This window comes from Penaeus chinensis, chromosome 16 (assembly GCF_019202785.1).
Source record: "Penaeus chinensis breed Huanghai No. 1 chromosome 16, ASM1920278v2, whole genome shotgun sequence".
In the NCBI taxonomy this organism is placed as follows: domain Eukaryota; kingdom Metazoa; phylum Arthropoda; class Malacostraca; order Decapoda; family Penaeidae; genus Penaeus; species Penaeus chinensis.
In genome coordinates, this window is record NC_061834.1 from 12185586 (window position 1) to 12197169 (window position 11584).

Sequence of the window (11584 nt, forward strand, 5' to 3'; positions counted from 1 at the left end):
CCGACTCGCTAACGTGTGTCAGCTGCTGCTGACTCGGCTGAGCTTAGTCCTTACCCGCCGTGGTGACCAGCCACAGCAGTAACCTCCAGGCGACAATTGCAACTTTTCGCGCCTGGGCAGGGCGCGAACCGCCGACCCCTCGGATGAGAGGCCGACACGTTGCCACTGTACTAGCCCAGAGGCTAAGAGGAAAGGGAGAGGAGGGGGTATAAAACAGAGAGAGGAAAGGCAACGCGGTTTGGGTTGAAGAAACTTCCTGAAAGGCGCTGGACTCCTCTTCCATCACTGAGGTGAAACAACCTTTGGGTGGCTGTTTCAGAGGGAAAAGGAATTCACAAAGATACAGGTCCTTTCCTCCGTCACTGAGGTGAAACAACCTTTGGGTGGTTGCTTCAGAGGGATGAAAGGAACCAGCTGGCAATAGGACAAGACCCCCCTTCCCTCACTGAGGTGAAACAGCCTTTGGATGGCTGCTTCAGAGGGAAGGGGGAAACACTTTGAAAAGACACAGGTCCTTTCCTTCCTCACTGAGGTGAAACAACCTTTGGGTGGTTGCTTCAGAGGGATGAAAGGAACTGCCTGGCAAAAGTGCAAAACCTCCCTTCCCTCACTGAGGTGAAACAGCCTTTGGGTGGCTGTCTCAGAGGGAAGGAGGCATCCCTTTGAAAAGACACAGGTCCTTTCCTTCCTCACTGAGGTGAAACAACCTTTGGGTGGTTGCTTCAGGGGAACGAAAGGAAGTGCCTGACAAGAACGCAAAACCTCCCTTCCCTTACTGAGGTGAAACACCCTTTGGGTGGCTGTTTCAGAGGGAAGGGGGAACTACTTTGAAAAGACACAGGTCCTTTCCTTCCTCACTGAGGTGAAACAACCTTTGGGTGGTTGCTTCAGAGGGATGAAATGAACTGCCTGGCAAAAGTGCAAAACCTTTCCTTCCCTCACTGAGGTGAAACAGCCTTTGGGTGGCTGTCTCAGAGGGAAGGAGGAATCCCCTCGAAAAGACACAGGTCCTTTCCTTCCTCACTGAGATGAAACAACCTTTGGGTGGTTGCTTCAGGGGAATGAAAGGAACTGCCTGGCAAGAACGCAAAACCTCCCTTCCCTCACTGAGGGAACAGGGATCCACTTTGAAAAAGTACAGGTCCCCTCCTTCCTCACTGCGGTGAAACAACCTTTGGGTGGTTGTTTCAGAGGAATAAGAGGAACCTCCTAAGAAAAGTGTAAGAGCTCCCTCCCTCACTGAGGTGAAGCAACCTTTGGGTGGCTGCTTCAGAGGGCTGAGCAAAAGGGCTCCAAACAATGATGTCTCGTAGGTGGAAGGGCATCCCCTCTGGTTTCTCCCCAGGGGTTTACACCTACCCACGCGTTTGCCGTGCGTGGCAGCCTTGTGCGCTGTGGAGACGGGAGTCCTGGAAGTGAACGAGTATGCCCTGCGGCTAGCAACACGCCTCTTTGGCCCTCTTTTCCAGCAAGACAGGTGGCCTGATCCCGGCCCGGTCACGCTCAATCGGCTGGTCTCCCCCGGGAGGCTAGGGTCAAGCAGTCATGCCGCCATTGGCACTCACAATGGTCCGTGAGCGCCGTCACAATGGCTATTGGCTGCGTATATCCTCTCATCACTCCTGTTGCTGTTAGACACTGGTTCTGACACTTAGCTTCCCCTTGTTGGACTCCGTGGTGGGTGGGGGCGTGAGAGGATGAAGCACTTACCAATTTATGGAAAACTCAAACAAACACCCCCCACAGACTGATAAAAATGTTGACGAACCGCGCAAGGCCCAGACCACGGCAGTCACCATGAAGCTATATGTGCCTTCTGGTGTCAAAAGAAAACCCCAAGCACAGGATGACACTGTCACGCCTGCTGCTAAGGTGGACAAGACTGAAGGCAATAGGTCTGTCCACCGAATAGTCAAACATCTTGACTCGCGAGCTGGCCTCTCTAGGCCAACAGCTAAGCCAGGGAGGCCCCTGAATTCTAAGACGGCCTCCCCGATTGAGAGGGGAGAGCAGGCTGCCCCCACAAACAAGCCCGAAAGCCGAAAGGTCGGGCCGAAGCGTCCGAGGCCGGAGACCGACTCTGATGAAGAGTCGGGACCCCCTAAACACTTCGCCCAGTTTAAAGTGGCAGCTAAACCCGAAGGCTTCGACAATGCCTACCAATTGGTTAGGGCATTGGAGTTGCAACGGAAAATCCGGCTGTCGATCCGGGTCGCCCGAGATCAGGGCATGATCATAATGCCCAAAGATCAAGCTACCTTGAATTTCCTCCGGGAAACGAAGGAGCTAGCCGATGGGAGGAAAGTGAGTCTTTCCCCACTAAGTCCCGAGGAAAAGAGAACCAAGATGGTGCTACTTGGCTTCTCAGTCTCATACGATGTGGAGCTGATCGCTTCACACCCACAGGTCGAGCAGGCTTCCCAAATGTCAAAGGGGAAGACTCCAACCAGGCAAGTCCTGGTGACCATGAAAGGTGCCCCAACCATTACCCTTGATCTGGGTAACTGGGGCACCTACAACCTTCGAACGTATGTGCCAGAACCACTTCGGTGTTTCAATTGCCAGAAATACGGTCACCACCAGGCTAACTGTACAGCCAAGCCTAAATGTGGTGCCTGTAGCAAGGCACACAACACAGAGGTATGCCTCAAGGCATACAAAGAGGAAAAGAGGGACACAACAGCCAAATGTCCAAACTGTGCCAAGAAGCATCATGCCTGGAGCCTGACTTGCTCTGTCAGGAAAGAGGCGGCCCTCAGGCGACAAGAGGTTTCTTAAAAGCGACCAGACTTTGTTCCTGCCCCACCGGGCACCCACGTCTGGGGAAGGAACAAAAGCGAAAAGGCCTCCCGACCTCCTAAGAGGAAGGAAGCCGCCCCCCAGCCGACACCGGATGTCTCCAACAAAAAGGAGTTTCCGACAATGCCAAAGGTGCAGAAAAAGAACCTAAAGAAAAAAGGTTCTAAGAGCACCACAAAAACCTCCCCAACAGATGATCATCTCCTCTTTGACGAGGACGATATGACTCTCCTGCTGACTGCTGTTATTTCTGCAGTAGCAACAGCCCTGGGGAGGTCGAGTGAGGAGGCTGAGAAGGCAGATTCGGTCGCCATGACAGCAATGACCCAAACTGTCGCAGCCCTGAAGGGAAGAAAGCTGGATAGAGCAAAGCTAGCCCCACCCTCACCCCAGGACGAGACTCCCCTCCCCACTCCAAACCAGGCCATGCCTTCACAGGCAGAGCCAAAACAGGCTGAATCTGTGAGCCAGAGCCAGACCACGCTGACCTTGCCCAGGCAAGACCAGCCAAGAAAAAGCCTGAGAGAAAAGTTAAACCAACCAAAGTCAGAGCTACCAAAGGCTCTCCACCCCCCAGTGGACCCAAGGATAGCCGGACAAAAGACGAGGAGCCCTCAACCACCATTTAGGCATCCTACAGTGGAACATCAATAGCTTCTCTGCAAAGAACGCTTTTCTCCAAGCAGTGGTGCGATCAAGGAACATTGACATTGTCATGCTCCAGGAGACATTAACAGTGGACACTGTTCGCTTCTCAGGGTACCATGCCTTCACACTGCCACGAACACCTGGCAAGAGAGGCTTGATCACCCTAGTGAGAGCAACAATCCCCTGCTCCGCAATAGCCGATGCATCGCACTGTGGAGACGATGTTGAATCCCTTGCCGTCGAGGTTCACCTGGCCGGGGGGCCCCTCAAACCGTACAACGTGTACAGCCGGCGAGGCTGTAGAAGCTTAGACATCAGCCAGGTCTGTGCTTCTGCTGCACACGACCGAGTGATCGTAGGGGGAGACTTCAAAACTTGGCCTGGGTCCAGGAGTCACAAAGACGCCTGGTACTTCAACGACGAGATCAGGGAGGTCAACCACAGGGTGAACATGTGCCGAAAACTATTCCGAAGGCAAAGAACCCCTGACAACTTATCCCTCCTAAGGGAGGCTGTCACGGATGCCAAGGAAACTGCCAACAGAGTTAGGCAGGAAAAGTGGCTGGAATGGTGTAAATCCTTCGACCACCAAACCACCCTTTCAGAGCTGTGGCAACGGGTCAAGCGAGCTACCAGCCGCTCAGCCCCGAGGTGCACCCATCACGACCCTCAAGCAGAGGCTAACAGACTGGCGCACGAGTTCTCTGCGAGAACGAGCAGCAACAGTCTGCCAGCCGAGCTGAGGGCAAGACAAGAGCATCTACAGCCAGACAGACACGCTCAGATCAGAGAAAGGGCAGCCGAACCCGATAACTCAGATGTAATCTTTTCTCTGAGGGAACTAAGGAAAGCCTATAAATCCAGTTCCAACACTGCCCCGGGCTCTGATGGGATCTCGTACCCCATTATCTCCCACCTAGGACTAGCAGGTGAGCGTGCACTCTTGCAACTCATCAACAAGTCCTGGGAAACTTCCACTCTACCCCAGAGTTGGAAGAGGGCCCAAAACCAAAGGAGCCAGGGAAGTACCGCCCCATCTCTCTGCTCAGCTGCCTGGCCAAGACGGCCGAGAGGATGGTACTAAACCGGCTCCAATGGAAAATGGGTCCTCCGCACGAACACCTCCACGGGTTCACAAGGGGCACGGGCATAGCAAACAGCATAGCCACGCTCTTAAGCACAATCAGCAAGGGCCCAGCTGTGGTGGTATTCCTTGACCTGGAGAAGGCTTTTGAACTGGCAAGTCTGCTTGCCATTCAGGAAAGCCTGATCCAGAAGGGAATCAGAGGAAAGCTCTTGGCTTGGATAGGTGACTACTTCAGGAACAGGACTGCCAATGTCAAATTCCAGGGTCACCTATCGCAGCACATGCCGCTCGAAAATGGAACGCCACAGGGTGGGGTTCTCAGTCCAGCCTTATTTAACACTTTAATGTCCTGCATCCTCAACATAAACCTCCCAGTGGGGTGCAAGATCATCTCGTATGCAGACGATCTCGCTATCACCTCCACTGGACCACGCAGCCAGAATAAAGCACAGCGTTGTCTGGACCTCATGTGTTGTAGGACAGGACTAAAGATCTCTGCAGCCAAATCCAAAGCCATGGCTCTGAGACAGAGAATTCGAGGCACAAGACTGAAAATCCAGGAAGTGGAATTAGAATGGGTCCAGGACTACCTATATCTTGGGGTAAGGATAGACCGGACCCTCTCCTTCCAGAAGGAGGTCCAGTACCTGGTTGACAGAGCCAAAGCAAGACTGTCTGTCATGAGAGCAATGATTGGGAGACGCATAGGGGCCACAAAGTACTAAAATCATTCTATGTACATGCTGTCCGACCCATTGTGGACTATGCCTCAGACGCTCTAATTGCCGCAAAGAAAAACCACACAGACAAATTAGAGACAGTCCAAAATGAAGCCGCCAGGATCATTCTGGGTGCCCCGAGATGGAAGAAGGTCCTCAACCTCCTGATGGAGGCAAACCTTCTCCCCCTGGACTCACGAATCGATCTAATGGCATATCAATTTTTGTCAAAGGTCATCCAGGCTCCCAGGAACACAAGCCTAAGACAAAAAATAGTCAGACGCCTCGAACAAGACAACGAGCTCTTTGCAAACAACTCCTGGCTGTCTCACACACCCTGGGTGTTGATACGCCATCAGCTCAAAGAACAGCTTCTTGCTAAAGGCATGGACTCCCCCCACCCCGACTTTGCCGAAGCCCCGCGAGGGCACTGAGCCTGATAGAGTTCAACATAATGAGCCTGTGAATGAAAAAGAGCCTATACCCCATGCCTAGCCTAAAGGCAGAAGCCCAGAGGGTTATTGCAGCCATCACTCCTCCGGGTAGTAGAACATACTACAGGGATGGATCGGTCGATCCCTTGAGCCACACTGCAGGAGCCGGCTTTGCAGCAAGGGATGCCACGCGATCCATGAGGGTAACATACAACGCCTCTTCGCTACAGGCAGAGGCAGTTGCAATCATGGGAGCCCTAGGCCACGAGTTCCTAAGGGAAGGACACGTGGTCATACACACAGACTCCAGGGCAGCCATTGACTGTCTTCAGCACAGTTCACCCACAGACAACATCTACCTACTGACCACGATTTTCACAATGGCACAGAGAATTCTTGCTCAGGATAGAAGAATTATCATCAACTGGGTCCCAAGCCACATCGGCATCAGAGAGAACGAGCTTGCTGACAGACTAGCCGTCGCTGGCAGGGGTATGCCCCCAAATCCCATGACGATAAAACCGAGCCGAAAATTACATAAGGAGAAGTGTGCCTTGGTCGGTCGTACCTTTCTACGGCAGCTCCACAGAGAGGAAACGAGAACCTCCCCCTTGGCCAGCTGGTACTCAGACGCCACAGGCTATGAACCACTGGTATTCTCTGAAGTAAGCAACAGAGGTACCAAAGTCATTCTTCACAGAATGCGCCTAGGTTACCATTGTGCATGGCAGATTATCCCAACAATCGAAAGGGATGAAAGGTGCTGCAGGCACACTAGTCCACTACTTAGGAAATTGTGACCATACACAATTCCTGAGACAGGGACCACCCACAACAGCCGCCGTGCTCGTAAAGAGGCAGTGCGATATACTTGCACCATGGTTGCAGGAGCGTCTGCTGGCAATCCCGCCACCACAGTAAGCATCGAGTGTCGGACAAATAAATGAGACAGCCATAAAAAGCTGACACAGGCCGGGCCATATTTAGAAGGTCCGGGCGAACCTAGAACTTCGCAAAACATAAAGAAGAAGGCAACACAGTGACAAGGGGCAGGTGAGGACAGACGGACGGAAACGAAGGGAGGTCAGATCTGGTCGGAGGGTCAGGCGGACTGTGTGCAGGGTTGCCGGCGTACGGGAGAAGGCGGAGGATGTGGGAAGCGAGGAGATTGTTGGCAGGTTGAAATTAGGCAGCAGCTTTATTAAGGAGGATTCCGCCAGTCTGCGGGCGTGGACGTCAGCGGAAAGAAAGACAATTCGCCTGCAGTTGAGTGTGCCACACGACCCACTAAAAGGAGTGTGCAACTAGGATCTAACTAGCTTCCATAGACATTACCTATCTACTCATTAGATCCTAGTTGCAGACTCCTTTTAGTCGGTCGTGTGGCATGGTTGGTTTAGTACTGGCCCTCCGGTCTCATACCCGGAGTGACCTAGGTTTGAGGCCAGGTCAGGGAGGATTGTTATACATCTATATCAATGCGGTATTGCATTATCCCATCTTTCATATATATATATATATATATATACACCTCAGTATCTGACTTCGGTCAGATACTGAGTGTGTGTAAAACCTCGCTATCATTACTCATGTATGAGTAGATAGGTAATGTCTAGATCCTAGTTGCACACTCCTTTTAGTGGGTCGTGTGGCATGGTTGGTTTAGTACTGGCCCTCCGATCTCATACCTGGAGTGACCTAGGTTCGAGGCCAGGTCAGGGAGGATTGTTATACATAAATATATGTTTGTATATATATGTATGTATATATATGTATATATATGTATGTACATGTATATACAAGTGTGTTTTTTTTTATGAATGTTTGTCAAATATATCATGTATTTGAATTTAAACTTAAAGGAAAGAAAACTCAAGTAAAGATTCATGATTTTATAAGAAGACATCTTCCACATCTACTTCAATTATCAGTATAAAAATATGTAAGATCACAAAAGCAGCACTCAGACATTAAAATATTCCCTCCAAATTTAGAGGTGCATTTTATGTCATAATCAGGACATAAGTTTTATAAGACACATGGTTATCAAACTGATAGTATAGGTTTACAAGATTCCTCCAATAATGGAACTAAACATGTTACTAGACACTGGGTCAAAAAAAGTTCTCCACACTCCTTCCGGAAACTGGGATCACCATTCTTCCGGCACAGCAAACACGCCTTCAGCAGGGCCTCTCTTACTTTGCTTCTTCGCTGAAAGCAAAAGAATTCAATAACGTTCTGTATAACTCTCATTTCAATTTAGGAGTAAATCATTACTGACTTTCTTTCTTTCTCCCTTTCTCTCTCTCTCTCTCTCTCTCTCTCTCTCCCTCTCTCTCTCTCTCCTTCTCCCTCTCTCCCTCTCTCTCTCTCTCCCTTTCTCCCTCTCTCTCTCTCTCCCTTTCTCCCTCTCTCTCTCCCCTTTCTCCCTCTCTCTCTCCCCTTTCTCCCTCTCTCTCTCCCCTTTCTTCCTCTCTCTCTCCCCTTTCTCTCTCTCTCTCTCCCCTCTCTCTCCCACCTTTCTCTCTCTCTCTCTCACTGAAGATCAATGTTTTAGTGACATTTCATGAAATTTTGTACAAAACGACCTGTAAACTCCTCAAAAGCTTCAGCTCCGTCAACACTTCAAGCAGGGGCACTGGAAGCATTTTGAGACGGCAGGGGCTGATGCTCAAAAAGGATGGATTTTCATTATAATGTTATGAATTACTAAAAAAAATAACAAAAATATAATGTCTTGGTTACTAACATCACAAAAACAAAAATTCTGAAATTTTACCATCTCTCAAATCTTACAATAAATTATATGGCAACTTTCTCTAAATTAATGTTGTCAATATGTTCTTTATGCAAATTTGCAAACATTCTGTTGCTTTGGCTATTTGCTGTCATATTAGACCTCAACCATGACTTGATATAATGCATTGTATTAAAAGTAGAGGTGCTGTGTAAAGTTTTGAATTTCTGGCATGGTTTCTTGTTTACAACACACTTCCCAGCACCAACAGATGACCTCTAATCTATGCATAAAGATCAAAGAAAAGCATAAAGCCTATGAAGTTAGCATTTCACTGTTATAAAACTTCTATGCTCATTCTTCAATAGCTTCAACAATTCTACTTACATCAAAACAAATGGTTTCAATGTTGATGAATTCATAGCAAAGCATGGAGGAATCTTCACTAGGGTACAGTGCTGCCCACACTGCTTCTGTAGCAGGGGCAGCTAGAAGTGTTTCTACTCTTATATCTATAACAATTTAAAGAAAAGAGAGGAAACTGGACCACTTAAAAGTGTGAGTACCTTATTAACAGACTCAAAGGAAATGGCAAAACTCCTTAAAAAGCAATACATAGTTTTTAGTGTATCTAAAACAGATGTCATAATTACAGACCCTGATCAACATTTCAGAGCAATATTTGATATAAACTTTCAATGAAAGAGACTTTACTTATGCAATAAAAGACTGCAACAAACTGGACCTGATGAAACCCCTGCCATCTTTTTGAAAAATGTAAAGAAACTATAGCAAAGCCCCTCATAACACTATGGGTGAAATCCTTAGATATGGGAATCATCCCAAGCTCACTGAGGGAAATATAATTTGTATCTACATAGGTGGAAACAAAGGCCAGGATAAAAATTACAGCCCAGTGACACTAACATCTCACATAGAAAACATATTTGAAAGGGTTGTAAGAAAAAAAATTCAGTACCAAGAAAAAGAAAACAAGAAAAACTCTGGATATTATTGCTTTAGAAAGGGCAGATCTTGTCTATTTCAAATCCTGAACCACTGAAAATACATACCAAAGGACCTAACTAAGAATAAAGGAGATGTAATGTATTTAGACTTTGCAAAAGCTTTCAATAAAGTCGACTATGGAATTCTACTCTAAAAAACTTAAAGACCTTGGAATCAGAAGAAAAGTATGAATATGAATACAGGATTTTCTAACAAATTGCAAGCAAAAAAGTTATACCTAATGGATATCACAAATGAATTAACTGTTAGAAGTGGAGTACCACAAGGCTAATATCTTGGACCCCTGTTGTTTGTAATTATGAGTAGGGACATTAATGCAGATATTGAACACTCGAAAGTAACATCTTTTGCTGATGATACTAGAATAAGTACGCTATTAAGTTTAATACAGGATAAAGAAACACTAAGAGTCTCTGGTAAATAGGCAACTGAAAACAATATGACCTTCAAAGATGATAAATTTGATATCATATGATATAGTCCAACTGGAAGTCCTAAATCAAGATTAAACTCTATTGAAGGAATTGAGATAAAAAAATAGGTAGTTGTAAAAGACCTAGGGTTGTTCATGGGTAATGATATGAACTTCAGTCATCACATTAAACAGACATCCAGTAAAGGAAAAGCTGTGAGTGAATGGATGATGAGATCAGAAAAGAGATCTAGAGCACCTATTCCTATTCCAAGAATGGAATATCAGTGTCAAGTATGGAATCCAAGTTTCACAAAATACATAATATTGCTAGAACAGGTTCAGAGTCCTCACAGAAAATTTAGGCAACATGGCAGGTCTTAGATATTGGGAAAGATTAATACAACTCAAGCTTTCTCTTTACAAAGATGGAGAGACGATACCTAATCATATATGTATGGAAGATCACTGAAGTAGTATCTTTCTGGGAGAACTGCTCAAAGTTCCTGATTAACCCAATGCCGCTGGGGAAAATGAATAAAAAATGGGGAAAATGCACAAATGTACATGTCATGCCTGTCAGCATTGGGTTAAGAAGAAAGTGTAGCCAGTGTTTCTTAATTAATGGGCCAAAACTGTTTAATAGTGTGCCAATAAGCATTTGAAACACAACCCAGAACTGTGGAAGGGTTTAATGGAAAATTAGACTATTGGATGAATTCAGTATCAGACAAACTGCCAACCAGTGGGCTGAATATAATTCTATCCTACATCAAGTTCAGTACTTAGAAGCAGAAAGTAATCAAGTAACCAAGCAATCTCTCTCTTTCTCTTTCTCTTTCTCTTTCTCTCTCTCTCTCAGAAGCATGCACCAATGAAATTTTCCAAATAACTTTTCTCATCCCTTACCCTCCTGGTCACATATTGCTGCAGGGGGATCTTCCTCCACAGGAGACTCTAGGCTCATCTGGGACAGCTGATCAGAACTGCTAGTCACATCCAAGAAAATTAAAAGCAATGATAACTGTTCTTCAATTTTCAGGAATATTTTCCTTTCCTTTCTGCTTCTGCACATGTTTCAAATATATGAGCTTATAAACTTGCTACACACATACATACAAATAAACATCCACATATTTTGGTGTTAGTGTGTGTGTATCTGATATTTGTGTTTTTAGGCCAGGTGTGTGTGTCAGGTATATGTATTTTTTGTGTGTGCATGTGTCTGGTATGTGCATAGTTGTATGTGCATGTGCCTGATATACGTGTGTGAGTGTGCAAGCTTATGTGAATGTGAATATGTGAATCTGAATATGTGCATGTGCGTGTGCGTGTGCACACATGAAGGTCCATATGTGTTTATTTGTGTGTATGTATATGCAGGAGTTCAAATTTTTACACCTACCCAACACTTTTCAGCCTCTTGAACTCCTTAGGATGATTGCTGGAACCAATTGCAGTAAAGCTTGTGTCATCTGATTCAGACTTGCGCTTAGGGGTTGGTCTGTCATCATACATCCTGACACGCACTAATGGTGGACAGCTGGCCCTTACTGTCTGCAACAGTCACAAGAAATAAATTAACCTTTCCACTTAAAGGCAGCAATAGTCACTGGCTATTTCTCTCCAAAATCATTATTTTTTTTATTTTTTTTACTTAAAAACAATACGGAAAGTTCTGGTATGGTCTTGCCAATACTTTGTGCATCATACTAT

At 46.6% G+C, this 11584-nt stretch overlaps 1 protein-coding gene across 2 annotated transcripts in view; it reads right to left on the bottom strand.

The window, feature by feature from the left end:
- Positions 1 to 7564: 7564 nt before the first annotated feature.
- The window catches only part of LOC125033460 (poly(A)-specific ribonuclease PARN-like), a gene marked incomplete in the record, with an annotated part of 29659 nt that continues 25639 nt past the window's right edge, over positions 7565 to 11584 (bottom strand). For both annotated transcript variants that reach the window (XM_047624984.1, XM_047624983.1), the window contains 2 exon segments: positions 7565 to 7901; positions 10778 to 10857. In XM_047624984.1, the coding sequence (XP_047480940.1) occupies positions 7840 to 7901; positions 10778 to 10857 (142 nt within the window).